This window comes from Gopherus flavomarginatus, chromosome 1, assembly GCF_025201925.1.
Source record: "Gopherus flavomarginatus isolate rGopFla2 chromosome 1, rGopFla2.mat.asm, whole genome shotgun sequence".
NCBI classification, from domain to species: domain Eukaryota; kingdom Metazoa; phylum Chordata; order Testudines; family Testudinidae; genus Gopherus; species Gopherus flavomarginatus.
Genome location: NC_066617.1, coordinates 77,192,230 through 77,213,385, shown reverse-complemented (window position 1 = coordinate 77,213,385; position 21,156 = coordinate 77,192,230). Strand labels below are relative to the sequence as shown.

The window sequence follows — 21,156 nt, the reverse complement described above, 5'->3', positions numbered from 1 at the left end:
TTTTACATATTGAAACATATTGGGATAGCACAGTGGTTTGAGGATTGGCCTGCTAAACCCAGGGTTGTGAGTTCAATCCTTGAGGGGGCCATTTAGGGATCTGGGGCAGAAATCTGTCTGGGTATTGGTCCTGCTTTGAGCAGAGGGGTGGATTAAATGACCTCCTGAGTTCCCTTCCAACCCTGACATTCTCTGATTAGACACCAAACTGCTGGAATGCTCAACCTACCTAGGCGTAGGTGGGTGGGTGTGCATGCGCATATATATCTAATGATGATGATGTAAAGGGCCCTGCTAGCAAGAACTGGGGTCAGCCTTCTGGTGAAATGCACAGTAACTTCAACGTGTGCTGCTGCACAGGAAATTGCTTGGATTTTTGCCTGTATGTGAATCTGTACCTTGCTTGGGGGAGTGGCATCTCTAATATGCAACTTTGGCTAGTATATCTCTAAATTTGAAACCTCTCTCCCTCTAGGTGTTGTAATGGAAACGGAATATTTTTGCTGCTGCCAGAGCTTTGTGGTTGCTGCAAGGGGGCAGGCCTGCAGCATCCTCTTGGCAGCTGAAAGGTGAAGGGAGTAGAAAAGAGGCCTTCAATAGCTGTCCTCCCTTCCTTCTTTTGTTGTTCTTAGCTTTCCCCATCAGCACCTGCACTGTGAAATTGAGGTGATTGAGGCCTGGTCTACATTACACGTTTAAACCAAATTTAGCAGCATTAAACCTGTTTAACCCTGCACCCGGCCACACAACGAGGCCCTTTTTATCGATATAAAGGGCTCTTTAAACCGGTTTCTGTACTTCTCCCAAACGAGAGGAGTAGCACTGAAATTGATATTGCCATGTCAGATTAGGGTTAGTGTGGCCGCAAATTGATGGTATTGGCCTCCTGGCGGTATCCCACAGTGCACCATTGTGACCGCTCTGGAAAGCAATCTGAACTCTGATGCACTGGCGAGGTAGACAGGAAAAGTCCCACAAACTTTTGAATTTCATTTCCTGTTTGGCCAACGTGGAGCTGTGATCAGCACAGGTGGTAATGCAGTCCCAAATCCAAAAAGAGCTCCAGCATGGACTGTACGGGAGATACTGGATCTGATCACTGTATGGGGAGACAAATCTGTTCTATCATAGCTCCGTTACAGAAGATGAAATGACAGAGCATTTGAAAAGATCTCCAGGCTATGATAGAGAGAGGCCACAGCAGGGACTCAACACAGTGCTGCGTGAGAAGCATAACGGAAAGCCAAAGAATCAAATGGACGCTCATGGAGGGAGGGAGGGGGCACTGAGGACTCCAGCTTTCCCACAGTCCCCGCAGTCTCTGAAAAGCATTTGCATTCTTGGCTGAGCTCCTAATGCCTGTAGGGTCAAACACATTGTCCGGGGTGGTTCAGGGTATATCTCATCAATTTACCCCCCTCCCCCTGTGAAAGAAAAGGGAAAAAAATAGTTTCTTGACTTTTTTATCAATGTCACCATATGTCTACTGCATGCTGCTGGTAGACACGGTGCTGCGCCACTGAAAAGCAGCATCCTCCCCCTCCCCTCCGCTCCCCTCCCCGGTGGCAGATGGTACAGTACAAAATGACTGATAGCCGCCCTCATCATCCTGTGAGTGCTTCGGGCTGGCCTTGGTGAGGTCGGCTGGAGGCACCTGGGATAAAATAGGAATGACTCCCGGTCATTCCCAGCAGATGGTACAGAACGGCTGGTAACCGTCTTCATCATAGCAACTGGGGGCTGAGCTCCATCAGCCCCCCCCTCATGTCTAAAGAAAAGATTCTGTACTGCCTGGACTATCATAGCACCTGGAGGCTGCCTCCTCCTTATTTAATCTTACAAAAAAGTCAGTGTTTCTCATTCCTGCATTCTTTATTACTTCATCACACAAATGGGGGGGACACTGCAATGATAGCCCAGGAGGGATTTGGAGGAGGGAAGCAACGGATGGGGTTGTTGCAGGGACACCCCCTAGAATGGCATGCAGCTCATCATTTCTGTGGGATCTGACACGGAAAGGCTGTGCTCTCCGGTTCTCTGGTACACTGGTTCTCTAGTACACTTGCCCCATATTCTAGGCAGGACTGACTCTATTTTTAGATAAAACATAAAGGAGGGAATGACCCAGGGGGTCATTCCCATTTTTGTCTTTGCGCCCCCGGCCGACCTCAGCGAAGGCCAGCCAGGAGCACCCATTACAGCAGCAGACAGTACAGAAGGACTGATAACCATCATCCCATCGCCAATTTTACAATGGCATGGCAGACGGTACAATAGGCATGGTAACAGTCTCTGCTACCTTGAAAAGGCAAATGAATGCTGCTGTGTAGCACTGCAGTACTGCCTCTGTCAGCAGCATCTAGTATACATACAGTGACAAAAGGCAAAATGGGCTCCGTTGTTGCCATGCTATGGCGTCTCGCAGGGCAATCCAGGGAAAAAGGGCGCGAAATGATTGTCTGCCATTGCTTTTGCAGAGGAAGTAATGAGTGACGACATTTACCCAGAATCACCTGCGACACTGTTTTTGCACCATCATGCATTGGGATCTCAACCCAGAATTCCAATGGGTGGGGGGCGACTGCGGGAACTATGGGATAGCTACGGGATAGCTGCAGGATAACTACCCAGAGTGCAAAGCTCCAGAAATCGACACTAGCCTCAGTACATGGACGCACACCACCGAATTATTGTGCTTTGTTTGGCCGCGTGCACTCAACTTTATACAATCTGTTTTACAGAACCAGTTTATGTAAAATCTGAATGATTCTGTAGTGTAGATGTTCCCTAAGTTTCACCACTGCTTAAAGAATTCTGATTAGGGAGAATGAAACTGAGCAGTCTGGTTAACTTTTCTGCTGCTTGGCTAAGTTAGGAGCAGAATTGAAGGCACTGGTGGTGGTGTTCTTCCCAAATCTGCAAAGAATAATATATCAACCTTCCAGATGCTATCTTTGCAATCATAAGTACTGAGAGTGTCAACTTTCTTAATTTGAAAACTTAAATCCTGTAAATATAGATTCTCAGGCCGCTACGTTTTTCAGGGAAACCTTTCATTTACCATTCGACTGTCTCTTTTTGTGCCCCCAAGCCCTGAAGAGATCTATCAGTATATGACAGAATGTTTTCAGTGGCTAACTACAGAGATTGACACCATATACTAAGATGCATCTTATCTGAAATGCTGCCCTAAATAGCTAACACTTGTCGGTAAACCTATGGTCTTATTCTTACTGTGTATATATGTGTGTGTGTGTGTGTGTGTAATTTAAAATATTTAGTTGCAGTGTGTGGTCCCAGGTTCTAGCAGCTTTTGTTACTTTTTCACTGTACCCAACTTTATTAACCTGATGCTCACCTTATGTTTTGTTTAGCTTCCAACTCTTTTTCCCCCCCTCCTTCTTTTGCAGATATTTAATTAGCCAAGGAGCACATGTAGGAGCTGTGAATAGTGAAGGAGACACTCCATTAGATATTGCTGAGGAAGAGGCAATGGAAGAGCTGCTTCAAAATGAAGTAAATAGACAAGGTAATGTTGAATGTGGAAGTCTAGTATTATCTTTTAAACCTAAGTATACTTTATAGGAATGTATTTTAAAAAAATATTTGGAAGTCATCTTTAGTGATTTTTATATGTAAAAGAATTACAGCAAACCACGTATACTGATAAAAATTACGTCCAAGGCATTGTTACAGCCCTGTCTAAGTTTCTGCTTGTGGAGCCAATACAGGCTGCTGTACTGGATCCAGTCTTTTTATCCCATAGGCTTCTGAGTGTCCAACTGGCTTTGAGCAGTGTCCAGACATTGTTTCTTGTTCTGACCTCTCAGGCACAGTCCTGGGGCATAGACTTCCATTCTGATACCATTTTTTGGCATATGGGCCCTGTTACCCAGCTGCTGTAGGTCCCAAGACCCCAGTGCTCAACCTCTCTAGTCTTCCCAGTATACCTACACATGTTCTCCCCACAGGTCCACCAGCATGGGCATGCCAGTTTACCATTTAACTCTTTTTGGGGACAATTGTTATAGTTAACATAAAGAACACACAAACTTTTTGGAAAGGGTCTTCTTAAACACAAACATTTTATTCATAGAAAAGGCCTAGAAGTTTATTGATATATGAAAAACTAACACACACCTGAATGCAGACTCCTCCCTCCAGTGGTCTCACCACTGCTGAGAGTCTTCTGGATTATGGTCAGTGTCCTTCAGGTGGTCAGTGCTATTTCTGCTCTCTCACTCCTCCTGCTTAGCTTTCTCATTCTGGAAGGTGTCTTTTTGCTAGAGAGCCTGTCCCTTTTTAAAAGCTGGTTATGACATCTTTTTCCTGTTTCTCTTCTTATGCTAGGATTTTCCATGTGCCAGCCCTGGAGCGGAATTGCTGGCAGAGGGTTGTTAAGTTAATGACTGTTTGGTAACCTCCCTTGTCCCACTAGGGTAAGGCTATTCAATAGTCGATGACTCTCTAAGGATCAGATACCTAGGTGCCAGGTCTCCCCCCCTCCGCCCCCCAAAACATGAAGAATGATGCAGTCTAACCTGACAGTTAAGATGAAGTATGTAATCAAGGGGACACTCAAAATGGAGGCTGAAATACACATTTTCCCCACAAAATCAGACTGGGGACACATACACAGTCTCTCCCTTCCCCTCCCTGCTCCAAACAGTCATGGGCAGTTTCTTCCTTTTTGTGTTTAAAGGGTACTTCCTCTCATGTTAGTGTACAGTTCTCCATAACACTGAATTATATGTGCCTACATAGGGGAGATTATACACCTTTAGCTTCAAGGTGTTATCTAAGTAATCTCAAGTAACAGTAAACTATGCAGTGACCCAAGTTCTATCAGGATTAAATGGTTATGGTTGAATCTGCCTATTGTCCAAACCAGGTACTGTCATTTACTGATCAATAGGATATGACATCGAAAAGATGATGTCATCTAGGTACTAGTATGTAATTATATTTCTAGAATCTTGGATCAAACATTTTATAGTAACTAAATGTTAACTATAGGATTTAGACTCTGGTTAGCATGTAAAGGGACACCAAAGTAAATTGATAGTTTGCTGGCATGTTGTACAAAACCCCTATCTTTTTCACTTAATTTGGTAGAACACAGTTTATAAAAAAGAAAGGCTTGCGGGAGATGTGAATTGTGTTGTCTTCAGTTTATGCCTCTTCATAACTTTTTTGTGAAGCTGTTTTCTGATAAATTTGACTTCACTCAAATGCAATCCTAGTTGTCCTTAATACTACACTGAAATGTGAATAATCACTCAATTTGGAAAATACCACAATTAAAATAAAATGATTTCTTATTTTATCTTTTGGAGTTTCTTATACAAGCTCTCTTATACATATCTGCTACATACTTTACAGTGCTCAGCTTCATGTCATAAATATTAGTTCTCATTAACGTTATAGTTAGTTTGATACTAATTTTATAATTTAATAACTTGTAATAACATAGATTAGTGAAAATTTCAATATGCATACTGTATTCATAAACACAAAACATTTACACTTTATCTTAGATATGAAACGTATTGAAAGTTTTCTGAGGCATCCAGATTTACAAGATAGGGAAGCGTATACATTTATTGATCCCTTAGGGTATCAGCAAATAATGGCTACTGCTGGGTGTGTATGTGTGGAACAGTGAGGATAGTTTGTTTGTATTTTAACACAAAATATGAAATTGGACTGCCATAGAGAGAACCCAATGTCAGACTCTTCCTATTAAAAATGTATAGTTGATCCATTCACTAGCTCCTGGCAGCAGTAACAGATGTGGGTAGCTTTGGTGTGCCTCGAATGAGCTCGGCCCACGATGGATGCCCTTCTGTGTAAACCTTCATTCCGGGAGAATCTCCCCATCCACATGCCTTAACTTTTGATGGTCCCTCACCCTGAGCTGAGCAAGGAAACATAACACATATCTAATTTAAAAAATATTTTAAAAAAAAAAATAGAAATACAGGGCTGGAAGGTACCTCTAGCGACATCTAGTCCGATTCTGTGTCTCCTCCCTCTCTCCACCCTGTGCTGAGGCAGATATACCTTATAATATTATTTATTAAATTGTAGAATAAAACCAGGCTTCTCTTGTCATTGACATAACCCCCAGTGCTATTTGATAAATCATCCCTCCACTAGCTTTTATATGGTGGGACAAGGCTTTTTGTTCGAATGCATGAAGTTAGCTCTTGGAGACCCATGCTAGTAATAGCAAAACTGATGGCATGGCACTGTCATGCTATAGTAAACATAACTTTTAAACATCTCTTTTTGTTGGAGACCAAGAATATTAGTTCTTCATCTAGATTTTGTATATTAAACAGAACGTAAGAGAGATTACTAGTTTTTGCTACTGTCATTGCTTTTGAATGTTATGGTGTAATTATTCATTTCTATCCCAGAAGTGTTTTAATTCTTTTCATACACAATTAAGGGACATTTTCATACACAATTAAGGGACATTTAGTTCCTGTGTTTCTGGGATTTCTGATTGCCTTATCACTTTCTTCAGAATTTAAACTCTAATTTTAAAAAGAAGAAAAAAACACAACCAAAGTTTCTAATCCTTATGGTGGTAAGGAAACTTCTGGATGTGAACTGGTGTTTTTCCTGGATCTGCAACTGGCACACTTTAAGTACTACATTACAGACTTCATTTTTCTCGGAATTATTCCCTTGGATCCAGATTTGGTGGATATATGGGCTTCTTCCTAGCCAAGGGTCTTGATTCTTGATTCCTGCCTTAATTGACTCTTGAGTGTCTAATACATTTAACAGGTTGGCACATCCTCCTTTTTCCCAGCTACTTGGGCAAGACTCCATGCTCCTGTCTGCAGTGAACCACAGCAGAATGAGCGGCAGACCAGAAAAGAGTTTGCGTCATGTAACTAATCAGGTTTCCCCAGACTACTATTTTGTGTATCTTCATTTGCTTTCAATTCCTGTAGGTATATTGAAATTGTGCTAGGGACTTTGATCAAAACACAGCATACATCTTACACAAAAAGGGACTTTACAGAGAGGCACTAAATTCACAAAGGTAAATTGTAGGATGGAAGTATGTTTCATATGTACATGACAGATTATAGGATGGTCGCACTACTGTTGCCGTATCAGTGGAAATCTGAGTTGATTTCAAGTATGTTAAATTAGAACCACCCAAGAAAAATTTGAGTAATTCTAAGTAAACTTTTCTGTTACTTAGCCAACAAGACTAATCCCCTCAAAAAACTAAAATTTGAGCCCAGAACCAAAAGAAGAATTTAAAAATGTGACTGAGGAAATGTATTCCTTCTAGCATTTAAAGCTAAAAATCCACCTCTACCCCAAGTATATTTTAACAAAGGAGATTTTGATAGCCAAATTAATTTACTTTATTTACAGATCCCATTGTGAGTGTCATTGTACATGAATTTGAAAAAGAATGGGATAATTTTGTTTCCTTAATTTTCTTTACAAAGCAAGCCTGCTTTAGACAGTCTTACTTTCCACTACATGCATCCAACGATGAAAGCTCATGCTCCAATAAGTCTGTTAGTCTATAAGGTGCTGCAGGACTCTTTGCTGCTTTTACAGATCCAGACTAACACGGCTACTCCTCTGATACTTACTTGCTGGGAAAACTCTCCATGCAGTCAGGGAACTGTGCAACCTAGAAAACCACATTCTAGAGGGAAATAGGCATGATTCTCCGCTGAAGAGAAGTGATAACTTAGGAACCAGAAACCTAAAACTTTGGTACTCTGCTGGACCACAGAGGGGCAATACAGGTGCAGTTCCTCTGAACTGTGGCTATGACATTCTCATACGGGAATAGCTGACACTGACCAGGACCAGATCTTACCTATTGCTGGGACCTTGGGCAGGAGTAACTGTGTGAGGCAAAACATCCATAATTTGTTGGAGAGAAGAAATGCATAGAATATATACATACCTATAATTATTATTTACATTGAAAAATAACTATACACCCCTCTGTCAAATAGAGATGATCTCACTATTATATATTGCAGAATCGTGATGGTAATAGGGCATCTTTGACCACCTACCTCATCTGGTCTCTGCCCACCAATTCATCTCCACAGCATTTACTCTAACATTCAGGAACTCGTGAGCAGCTTCAATTAGCTGCAGTTAAAATAAAAAGAATCATGCTGCTTGAAGCTGCCCATGAGTTTTGGAATATCAGTGTTGTGGAGATGAATTGATGGACAGAGGCCAGATAAGGTAGGTGGTCAAAGGTGCCCTATTACCACCATGATTGTGCAATATACAATGGTGAGATCATCATCTCTATTTGACAGAGGGTGTATAGTTATCTTTCAATGTAAATAATAATTATAGGTGTGGATCAGTTAAATGCTGTGTTTGACTCAACTTTATTTATATGCATACAAATACATATGACTACTGTGCTTATATACAGAAACATTTATTACATGAAATAAAAAGTGGGTTGATTTTTTTGCATAGTGTACCCATAAACGTGTTTATATTGCTAGTGTGCTCTGAAACAGTGATTCAGCATTTCAATATTGTTTTCATAAAATGCTTGCTGAGCAGCATATTTTGTATCTACTTAAAAAAATTACTACATACAACTTTTTTCTGAAAAAAGTTTAGAGCATTTAGCCAATAATTTATAAATCTGTCCTTTTGTATTAACAGTTTTTGAATTGTTAGCCTGCCTGAGGTAAAGTTTACAAGCATTTATAAATTGTCAAATATTGTTGAGCTGAGAGGTACCACATCACCATCTATAGGCCACTTGGAGAAAGTGTATTACGTGTCTGAGAAGCAGTGGGTTTGGTTTTGTTTTACCTCCTCTGCCCTCAATATTGAGTTTTGAAAACAAAAGCAAAGAGGAAATTCCATTTAAGGTAATCTAAAACATGTTTACATTTTACTTTCTTTACAAATACTGGGGATATGTATTTGAAGTATCTCTAAGTATATCTTCTTCCTGCTCTAGGATGTGAAAAGTTCATCTCCCATTTTGGTGCCAATTGTAACACAAGATGTTTTAAATAAATTGGCACATCTTTTTCTAATTCTCATGCTTTTCTTGTGTTTGACAGTGGAAATTTGATTATGTAAATTTGCTCTGTCCTGTTTGTTCCACTTATATCATAAATAATGTTGAAAGCTTGCAGTCTTCAGTCGTCTGTAGCCATTACTCTCATGTGAGGTACAAAAGTTTGTTAGGTGTACCAACAGTCCATGTTTAATATGAAGTCACTTTAATCTCCATGTATGTAAGACTAACCTTGAGAAGTACAAATACAGGCCTTTATGAGGCGTTTTTTCTTTTTCTTTTCCTTTTTTTTCTTTTTTTTTTTTTTTTTTTAAATTATGAAGTTCCTCCCTCACTGTCATTGGGACCCTTCTGTTTTCATTGATTGGAAGAGGTCTTGGGCTCCTATCTAGCAAACACAAATGAGTAACTTTACACAGAGGTGAACTCACTTTATATATGGACTACTCAGTACAAAAAGTTTACCTTGTGGGTAATTGTTAGCAAGATAAAGACTTTGGCACCTAGTTGTAAAAGGGGCAAGTGTGCAGTGAATAATTAAACTTAAGTACCATGCCGGCAATAATATCACCAGGAAAAAAAGTGTAATGTAAACAGAAGCTTAGTTAGGCAAATCTTTTCCAGATAGGAGGGTAAATTATTTGTATATGTGTTCTTCTTTGTAAACAAAACAAAGTAAAACTCACCAGATATTGGCACTGTTCTTTAAGGTTTTAAAAGTAATTCCTAGTTCCAAAATAAGGAATCAGACAAACATAAGCTACCCACCATAGGTAATGTTAAAAGGATTACAACTGTTGCTGCCAAAAGAATATTCAACAACCAAATGGTCGAGTAAAATAAAAAAGATGGAAAACCAAGCACATGGATTAAGAGTTATGCAAAAAATGTGTGTATTGTATCATACCCTGAAGGCAAAGTGAATACAAATTAATAATTTAAAAAAAAATTGTTTTTATTTAAATTTTTTATTTGAATTAAATACATTTCTTTTAACTGTTAAAAATTAAATTTGAAATTGACGTGTTAAATCTTAAATTTACTATAATCAGTTTAAATAATGTAAATAAATAAAATGTGTTGCATCAGTGAGCACTCCTCATATTTTAATGAGGGTACTACTTTTTAAATTCTTTTCAGAACCAATGGGAAAACCTCTCACTTTTGAAGTCAACTCAAGCTTCATAAATGTTACAGTGTCATGTAGTGCATTAAGTATCTGTATTATTTTCAGTCTTTACAATGGAACTAATGGTGGTATTGACACTTTTCCAAATGTCACTACTTTCAGCGTCTGTCATGAAAGAGGCTTTTGCCTTAACTGCTTTTGGTCAGTTTCCAAACAGTGGGTCCTGACCTCTTTTGGGTCATGGGAAGGTTCCAAATGAACTGTCACGTCCAGGGCTGGATTAGTCCATCACTGGGCCCTGGCCAAGGCAAACGTACATTTCTCCTGGCCCGATGCAGAGGAGGGGTTTTAGGGAAGGGTTGGTTCAGGGAGTGAACTCACAGAGGGTGGTGCCTGTCCCACAGGACTAGTCATGTTAGTGTTCACATGACTATAAATCTGTACAGAGATTAAATTTTACTAGTCTAATAATTGTAAGGCAAGAACAGGAAGCTTAGGTCAATAATATAATAATATTGTGCCCCTCCTCCAGAAGATTGCCAAGCACTTTACACACAGACTATTACAAGCTACAAATATTTTTTTTGTGTTTGACTTTCTTTCAGACTTGGAGTTAATAGTGAACACTCAGTAAAAACAGATAATATATTTAATGGTTTAGTGAAGGGAGAATTGTGAAAGCATCTTTCTTGCAGGTATTTTAAATCAATATGTAAATTGGTATGTAAATCTATCACTGTGGTATCTGAACCCCTCAGATATCTTATTTACTTTGAATTATCCAGAATTTTACGGGCTCCAGAGCTGATGTTCATGAGCCTATTCCTCAGCCACATAGGCTCTAAGAGGCATTGCAGGAGCTCCCAGGGTGGAATCTGCCTTGAGAATATAGATACTTGGCCCAGTATGAACTGGGTATAGCAGCACACATTCACAACCCCTACACAGTCCAGTGATACCATCACACTATGCATTTTACAGCTTAAAACTCAGATATTTTAAATTTCTGCTGATTGGTTATTTTGTACCATTGTCCCTACCCTTCTTCCCCATAATCCCTTTGTTTCTAGATTCACCAACTCCAGTCATTGTCCCTCCTCTCTTCCTCTTTTCCTTTCTGAATCTTTGCCTCCATGCCCCAACTTTGGCAAAAATTGAAGAGCAGTATTCAGAATGTTCCATTAAGCCCCCACCCACGATCCAGGTACTCTGGAATTTACCTGCTTAGTGCACCTAACTGGGAGACCCTGGCTCTGCCCCACCCAGATATTGAAATTGATCAAGATCAGTCTGGGGCAAAACAAAATGAGAAACATACCGAAAGTGTTGAAGAAGCAAGAAAAATGGCAAGAAAGACGAGGTGCTATCCTGGAAAAAACATTACGATAACTTTTCAATGAAAGATGCTGTGAAGGCAAAGGAAGGAAATTTGAATGAAAACAATAGACATAAATGTGGAAAGCAGAGGCAGCAAACAAATGGCTTAAACTCAGGCCTGGTCTACATTACGCGTTTATGCTGATTTTAGCGGCATTAAATCGATTTAACGCTGCACCCGTCCACACAACAAGGCCCTTTATATCGCTATAAAGAGCTCTTTAAACCGGTTTCTGTACTCCTCCCCGACGAGAGGAGTAGCGCTGAAATCAGTATTACCATATCGGATTAGGGTTAGTATGGCCTCCGGGTGGTATCCCACAGTGCACCGTTGTGACCACTCTGGACAGCAATCTGAACTCGGATGCACTGGCCAGGTAGACAGGAAAAGCCCCGCGAACTTCTGAATTTCATTTCCTGTTTGCCCAGCTTGGAGCTCTGATCAGCACGGGTGGCGATGCAGTCCCAAATCCAAAAAGAGCTCCACCATGGACTGTGCGGGAGATACTGGATCTGATCGCTGTATGGGGAGGCAAATCTGTTCTATCAGAGCTCTGTACCAGAAGACGAAATGCCAAAGCATTTGGAAAAAATCTCCAGACAGAGGCCACAGCAGGGACTCAGCATAGTGCTGCGTGACAAGCGTAACGGAAAGCCAAAGAATCAAATGAACACTCATGGAGGGAGAGAGGGGGGACTGAGGACTTTAGCTATCCCACAGTCCCCGAAAAGTATTTGCATTCTTGGCTGAGCTCCAAATGCCTGTAGGGTCCAACACATTGTCCGGGGTGGTTCAGGATATAGCTCATCAATTTACGCCTCCTTCCCCCCCCCCCCCACCGTGAAAGAAAAGGGAAAAAATTCGTTTCTTGACTTTTTTATATGTCACCCTATGTCTACTGCATGCTGCTGGTAGACGCAATGCTGCGGCACTGAACAGCAGCACCCTCTCCCCTCCCCTCCCCGGTGGCAGATGGTACACTATGACTGCTATCCATCGTCATCATCAGCCTGTGAGTGCTCCTGGCTGGTCTCAGGTGAGGTCGGCTGGAGGCACCTGGGTAAAAATAGGAATGACTCCCGGTCATTCCCAGTAGATGGTACAGAACGGCTGGTAACTGTCTTCATCATAGCAACTGGGGGCTGAGCTCCGTCAGCCCCTTCCTTTCATGTCTAAAGAAAAGATTCTGTCCTGCCTGGACAATCATAGCAGCGGGATGCTGGGCTCCTCTCCTCTCCACCATTTAATGTCCTGCCTGGACTATCATAGCAGCTGGAGGCTGCCTCCCTCTCGTTTTACCTCACTAAAAAGTCAGTGTTTCTTATTTCTGCATTCTTTATTACTTCATCACACAAATGAGGAGACCCTGCAACGGTAGCCCAGAAGGGTTGGGGGAAGAGGGAAGTAACAGGTGGGGTTGTTGCAGGGGTACCCCCTAGAATGGCATGCAGCTCATCATTTCTGTGGGATCTGACACGGAGCGGCTGTGCTCTCCGGTTCTCTGGTACTCTAGTATACTTACCCCATATTCTAGACAGGACTGACTCTCTATTTTTAGATAAAACATAAAGGAGAGATTGACCTGGGGGGTCATTCCCATTTTTGTCTTTGCGCCCCCGACCGACCTCAGCCAGGAGCACCCATTACAGCAGCAGACGGTACAGAATGACTGATTACCGTCATCTCATTGCCAATTTACAATGGCATGGCAGACGGAACAGAACAACTGATAACCGTCTCTGCTATCTTGCAAAGGCAAATGAATGCTGCTGTGTATCGCTGCAGTACCGCCTCTGTCAGCGGCATCCAGTACACATACGGTGACAGTGACAAAAGGCAAAACGGGCTCCATGGTTGCCATGCTATGGCGTTTGCTGGCGCAATCCAGGGAAAAAGGGCGCTAAATGGTTGTCTGCCGTTGCTTTCAGGGAGGAAGGAATGAGTGACGACATTTACCCAGAATCACCTGCGACACTGTTTTTGCACCATCATGCATTGGGATCTGAACCCAGAATTCCAATGGGCGGGGGACGCTGCGGGAACTATGGGATAGCTTCGGGATAGCTACCCAGAGTGCAATGCTCCAGAAATCGACGCTAGCCTCGGTACATGGACGCCCACCACCGAATTAATGTGCTTAGTGTGGCCGCATGCACTCGACTTTATACAATCTGTTTTACAAAACGGGTTTATGTAAAATCAGAATAATCCCGTAGTGTAGACATACCCTAAGAAGAGTTAGGCAGTGAGCAAAGCACCTATGTGTTTTGGGTAGAGCAAGGAGCTGTGCAAGGATTACACCTCACCCTTACGTTGGGAGAGAAGATAACTGAGCAACTTCGGCTCTTCCTACCAGGAAGAGAAGTGAATATGGGGAACCTCTTCATGGGGATGGGGTGTGAGAGGAGAAGCTCAGTATTCACCAAGTGCTACCTAGATAAAGCTGCTGCTGCAGGTGGAGGAGAACCAGAAGATTTTAACAGTTTGGGTGAGGCGGATAAAAAGAAATGATTTGCAAATAAATAAAAATAGATTTTTTCATTTATATTGAGTTTGTTGTATTTTTTAAAAATTATTTTTACATTCAATTTGAAATTGGCAAGCTATGTTAAGACCTAAACTTATTTATAATCTATTTTCGTGTGTTTAATTTAAATGATTTTAATAATATTAAGAAATACATGTTTGCTGCCGAGTTTTAAAGAAGGTCCTACAAGTCTTTTCTTAGGCATTTGGAACTAGAGTTGGCTGCAATACTAGACCAGCTTTTTAAAGCAGTAGTCTTTTCTGGTAGATGAACTAGTTCTAAAATCTTGAAGGACATGGTGACCAGAAACAATCAGTTCAGTTCACTAACTGCAGATACTACTTCATTTATTTAATAAATCCATTAGTTTTAAATGTAAAACATGTTTTGATAAACTTTTTTCTTAAGTATCCAGCACTTAAAGTAGCTTTATTTAATAAAAAGATTACAATGCTGTTTGTGCATTTGAAATTGAATTTGAATTGCCATCCAAAGAGAGCTTGCCGCAAATCACAAGTAAAAATTTTAATTTAGTAAAAAGTTAAATTATATAATTGCTTAAATAAATGTGTACAGATAAGATGTAGTATAGACATATAAATTCTGCCAGTGCAGAGGCTGTCACTAAGAGGTGTGAGTAAGCCACCCCCTGAGCAACGTAAGTTACATCGACATAAACGCCGGTGTGGCCAGCTTCTCCTAGTGACATCGCTTCTGTTGCTTGTGGAGGTGGTTTTATTATGACAGGAGAGCTCTTTCCTGTGATGTAGAGCATCTTCATGTGGCGTGCTGCAACAGTGCAGCTGCATTGATTACTCCTGAGGGCATAAAAAATTTTACGCATAATATTTTAAAATTCTGCAAGTTTTATTTGTCAGTAAATCTAATGCCGAAGCTCCAGCATGGCAGTGGGGAGCACAGGCCACTGACTGCACGAAGGTGGAAGATCACGCTGCAGCCCCCTCACCCCGCAGGACACGGACTCAGTGGAGAGGCTGCACCTGACCCTGACATAGTACAAGGCCTCGGCCTGCCCCAGAAACATCCTGGGACCATGCCTCTCTGTACCAGGTGCACCAGGTGTGGGTCAGGTAGGCTCACCCAGGCAGGATCCAAGTGAGGGGGGTGGGGGCAGGGGAAGGACCCAGGTGTTGGGTGAGAGGAATTCTGTGTGGGACAATCTGGTGCAGGCAGCTCAGTGTGGGGTCTAGGTGGAGGATTCCAGGTACAGGGTCAATGGGTCTCTGCAGGGGCTTCCAAGTCAAGGTTGTTGGGGCTCAGCAGAGGGATCTGGGTGCTGGGGAAGTGGGTCTTGCTGTGGCAGTCTGGGTGCAGGTAGTTGATGGTCAGTAACATGGAGGTCTGGATGTGGGGGTGCAGGGGGTGGTGCATCAGGGTGTGAGGGTTGAATACAGGGAGCTCAGTGGGGTGGGGGTCTCAGTGCAAGGGGCTCTAGATGCGGGAGTTGAAGTTCAGTGTGGTGAGGTTCGGGTATGGAGGGCTAGGGGGGTTCTGAATGTACCAGGTGAGGCTTGGCAGAGATGTCTTGGCATCGGAGGTCCAGATGCATAGGGGTTGGGTGGATGGGGGAGCAGCTCTGTGTACAGTGACCCATCCCCCCAGAGCTGAGGAGTGATGGGGGCAGGAAGCAGGAGAGGCTGCTGAGCTTCCTGCAGCTGGGGGAGGTTTCTGGCGGTGGGCTCCTTTTAGGGGAAGAGGAAGGTCCTGTCCTCTCCTGCCTCCAGCCCAGCTGGAAGTAGCAGCTGATCCTGACTCAGGGTAGGTAGCCACTGTCTGAGGTGTCTCCAGCCCCATGGTGATTTACTTCTCCACTGTCTGCTCTGGGTGCCTGAAACGTTGTACCTGCACAGCTAGGGAGTGTTGACTGCTCTTGCAGCTTCCCATTGCATCCCTGTCAGAAAGTCATTTTTCTGCAGAGGAGCAAAGAAATTGGAGGGGGTCTGGGGCATGAATTCTGCACCACTGCATGTGTGCAGAATTCTCTGGTGGTAATTCATGCAGCAGCAGTGCTGTATGTGTAGTGTATCCTCTTGGTTAGCAAAAGGAAATACCATAAAATATATTTAGTTGCAAATCAGCATGTGTTAATGGTTTCCGACCAGTGAGAATTAGCCTTTTTAAGGACAATAACTAAAAAGTACAAATGCAAAATACAGTTAAAATTGACTGAAACCAATGTTTCATTTTGGTGATTTAAATTGTTTTGTTTTAAATCAGTCCACCTTGGGTCTGGTGGTGTATACAAGATGTCCTTTATTTCCTTTGGAGACATTCTAAACTTCACACCCTGGCACTGTCTCTAGTATGTACACATAGCTTGTAAATTTTAGCCTCCTGGCTAAGTAGGTTTTCTGTGAACCTCTAGAGTCATGTGTTGTTGTGGTTTTGACCAGACTTTGTTTAGCATTCTTTCGTAAAGGATTAATAAATCTTTGGCGTTTTAGTCAATTAATTATGTCCAAAAGTGCAGTAGGCTGCTTATAAATTATCTATAATACCTTCTACTGATGTGTTTATAATCATTTATAACACACACTATTCCTGTCAGCAACATCTGTAATTTATTAAACTTTTATAAAGTATTAATAAAAATACTCTTAATATTGTCATCATAGATTCTTGTTTGAATGAGAAATCTTTTTCAACCCAGTATCTCTTTCTACATGACTCTGCAATTAAGTTAAAACTTGATTTCCATATTCGTTACCACGGAAATATCAAATTTAGCATAACTTCACTGCAGAATGAGGGGAAAGAGAAAACTATTGCTGAAATGCTTTTGAAACACATTGTAGATTATTAGAGAAGGAGGTATAGAAAATTAACTTGATGTTACAGAGAAGAAAACAGCATGTTGCCATATATACTATCATAAAACAAATTACCACTTTGTCCACTTGTGCTCATTAAAAGCCATGTGGTGATTTTTGCAAAAACAGATGTTTAACTTTAGTGTCCTAGCCAAATTATTATTTGGGTAGTTACATTACAAAAATCCCTATGCAGCTTGGATTTATATGTGGAGTAGTATTCTTTTTCTGTTTTTCATTATTGTGTACTGTTTTAGCTCAAACAGCCCAAGTTCTCTATTACAGGTCAACCAATTTTGATTTGAGCTTTTGATAACCACGCTTCTTAGAGCTGTTTTTCCCTGTGTATTGCTCTCCGCTATTCCAGTTCTCCCATTCAGCATAAATAGCAGACTCTTGCGTAGCTACAGCCCCCATCTCTTTCCTGTTCTCTGTTAATTATAGTTTTCTATACTCTCCTTACTGTAGCTAGTCAATTAAAATGCTTCTGCTGTGTACTTCCTACTCACATGGGGGAGTATTATACTAACCTCCTTTGTAAAGTGCTTTGACACTGTAGAAGAGATTGGTGCATTCCCACTTTAACGGTTCAGTATCCTTTTATCAACTTTATAGACTTTAAACACTCTACTTAAATTGCTGCTTTGAACTTTCAGTGCTGTTTCTATTCTGCCCTTCCTTATAAAGTACCACAAATTGTTTTCTATGAGAGATGCTATATATATGGTAAAACATGTATTCTGAGGGTACATGCACACTACCTGCCGGATCAGCGGGTAGCGATTGATCTATCGGGGATCGATTTATCATGTCTCATCTAGATGCAATAAATCGATCCCCGAACGTGCTCCCGTCGACTCTGGAACACCACCAGGGCGAGAGGCGGAAGCGGAGTCGACAGGGGAGCCGCGGCAGTCGATCCCTCACCCTGAGGACGGTAGATAAGTCTAAATAAGATATGCTGACTTCAGCTGCACTATTCCCGTAACTGAAGTTGCATATTTTACATCGACACCCCTCTACCCATTCCCAGGCCTGAGAATTCTGAGGTAAAAGTTCATGATATACTGTTGCTATTTATGCTGCAAGCTTTTTTCCAAGGCTAGATTACCAGGGTGAAAATCATTAGTTCACAAAGAGAAGCTAGAAACTACTTTTTACAAAAGATTCTTTGGAAAACAGCAATAACTCTAAAAAATGTCTTAATTGCGGGAAACACAATTTTCAGCAGCCATTGCTTATGTCTTTGCACACACAATCGGAACCCTTTTGCCACCCCTTCACCTTGTTTTTTCAACATTTATCACAAGCTGCATTATTTAGGAAATAACATTACATTATTTGAGATGTATGAAAGCTTGACAAAAAGTAATCAATCTTTTTTTATTTAATAATGACCATTGTAGTAGCAGTATTGTCTTTACCACAAAAGTTTAAAATTAAAAGGCCAGTTTTTAGAAAGTCTCTGAAAATGATCCTAGAGGATTTGTGTGTAAAAGCGTGCATTTGTGCATACAAAATGGATGTGCCCATACTTTCTCAGGGTTTATTTTAAAAGATCCATTTAATGTTTGTCCCAATACATTAATGATATTGTTTAGCCAGTGTTTTTATTGCCACATGCAAGGAATGTTCAGGAATAATCAGTTAATGATGAGCTTATGTTTGAAATGAAACTGTTCTCTTTTTTTCAATTAGGGGTTGATATAGAGGCAGCTCGAAAAGAAGAAGAACGGATAATGCTTAGAGATGCAAGACAATGGCTTAACAGTGGCCGTATAAATGATGTCAGGCATGCAAAATCTGGTGGTACAGCACTTCATGTAGCGGCTGCTAAAGGGTATACAGAAGTTTTAAAGTAAGTATTATTTCTAAATGGTAGATTTTCCATGTCTCCAAGCTTGTCCAGATGTTAGTGTAAAATAACTTGGCATTAATATTATTGAAACTTTTTGGATTGCATCTGGAAACCTTGTGATCTTTAGAATTACCTATTTCTCACAGTTATGTTTCCTGTTTTCAATTAATGTTGAAACTTTAAACAGTGTCATGACATTACTTAAAGTTATTCAAAACTTGTCAGTATTGTACATACTGAATTTGAATCCTCAATATCACTATGGCAAAAATATCCATATTTCTGAAGTATATTTTAACTTTACATATTAAGGAGAAAGGATACCTTTCTTTAATGCTAGTTGTTATCTTTGGGGTGATATACCTGGTTTAAAACCATCATTTACTGTGCTGTTTTTGTGCGGTAAAAGTAGTCCAGACTAAAGCTATCCAGGTTTGAGAGAAGAAAATGAGCAATTTTATCCCAAAACTTGAAGGATTACTTACGGAAGGCTTTAAAAGATATATTATCTAAATAACTCAATTTTTTTCCTGCAAACCTTCAGATTTCTCTTATCCTCTAATTCAGTGGTGCCCAGCCTTTATTATACAGGATGGCCACATAAACCTAAGCACATTTGTGTGGGCCAAACAGATTCTGCATATTTTAATAAGATTTAAAGTCACCTGAATGTATTTATATTTTAAGTTCATCTTGTTTTGTGTATATTTAGATGGGTTGTTTTTATATACAGTATTGCCTATTTACACACTTGTCTAAATTAAAATGATGTAAATGTAACAACAATACACTAACGAATCCGCTGATAGTATATTGTGTTGAAGCAGGTGAGGGGCCTTATGAAATGCTCTGACAGGCCGTGTATAGCCCATGGGCTGGAAGTTGGGCATCCCAGCTCTAATTAATTGGTCACTGTTTAATAACACAACACTAAAGCAACGTGCTGTAACACAGGTTCTTTGTTTTTTTCATTGTAAATGCTAGTTTTCAATTTGATTATCAAACTTGTATTTGGGGCCAAAACTTGTGTTCAGAAATATACAGATCTTATTTGGGACTGTAGTTTTAGAAAATTTGAAAATATATGGAATTAAATAAATATTGTACAGCCCTAGAGGATAAAAAAAAACAGGTTCAAGTGTAAAAAAAATCCTTTTTTTGTTATCAGAAGGAAAGCAGTCTGTTCACATGCCTTATCAATATTTTTTAACTAGAAATGTGAATGACAAAATTAGTTAGAATTTGAGATTTTATGTTAATATAATTAAAATTTGACAGATAGTGAATCCCTAATGCAAGTCCCTGTCTTTAGGGTGCTTGAAAATCTGATTTATGCCCCAAGGTGAATTGTGTATTCACAGGGCTATGGAGTTTGTTTTTCTTAAAGTTACTAGTTGACTACCTTACATTTAAAATTTCTGTTATCCATTGAGACTACAATATGTATTCTGTAAGTTTCTCGTTTTGAAATACATGAAATACTCTCCAAGAACCTAGCTGTTTACATTTTGTACCTTTGACCTGTCTACCCCTCACATACCTATTTTGAAATTAAGTGAAATCCCTTCTCTTTAATTTTAATTAAAACACTTAGGCCCGGATTTTCTCTAAGGTGGCTTATGCACCACTCTGGCTGTGTAAAGTGGCTTTAAAGTGAGTATAAATGTACTTTACTGCTCCTGCACTGGCAGAGCAGTAAGGTACCTTAAAGTGAATGTCAATGAGTATCCCTCAATGAATAAACTTCACTACTTCTGATATTGTAAAGCCTTGTCTACATAGGAAACTATAGCAGTATAACAATATTGTGATATCTATGCTGTTAACTCCCCATGGGGACTATCCATTCTGAAATAAAACTGATTTTTTTTGTATAGCAGAGCAATATAAACTATACTGAAAGTCCCTTTTCATTCCAGAGCAGTGCCGTAATTACACTATTGTAACTGTGCCAGTTTCTCCATGTAGACAGGCCCTTATATTAGACTTCTTCTCAGTAAGAAGATTCTATGATATGTGCATAATTTTGAAGCCATGAAATAGATTAAGATATCTCTACACATGTACAGTTGATCTTCTGATTGATAAAAATGTATATATTGAGTATGCAGACTCAGTGTATATCTGCCAAATACTCTTGTTAAGATTACATGGCATTTAAGTAAGCTAGCTAAATTATTAACTCAGAGTACTTTGCAACTAAATATTCTCCCCCATCCTACACCTCCTGCATGGATTGTTAGGGTTTTTTCCTAAAGCAACATTTATCACATAATATTCTTTTAATATACTTTCAGTAGGAAGTAGTTTTTGTTCCATTAGTGTCTTGGTATCTGCAGCCAAATAGTGTTTGCCAGCCTTGTTTTTTAAGAGTCATT

General features: G+C 40.5%; 1 protein-coding gene across 4 annotated transcripts in view; it reads left to right on the top strand.

Moving 5' to 3' along the window:
• The window catches only part of PPP1R12A (protein phosphatase 1 regulatory subunit 12A), a 232,753-nt gene that overhangs the window by 113,560 nt on the left and 98,037 nt on the right, over positions 1-21,156 (top strand). For all 4 annotated transcript variants that reach the window (XM_050934674.1, XM_050934656.1, XM_050934680.1 and 1 more), the window contains exons 3-4: positions 3,411-3,529; positions 18,619-18,778. In XM_050934674.1, coding sequence (XP_050790631.1) covers positions 3,411-3,529; positions 18,619-18,778 — 279 coding nt within the window. The remainder of the gene's footprint in view (positions 1-3,410; positions 3,530-18,618; positions 18,779-21,156) is intronic.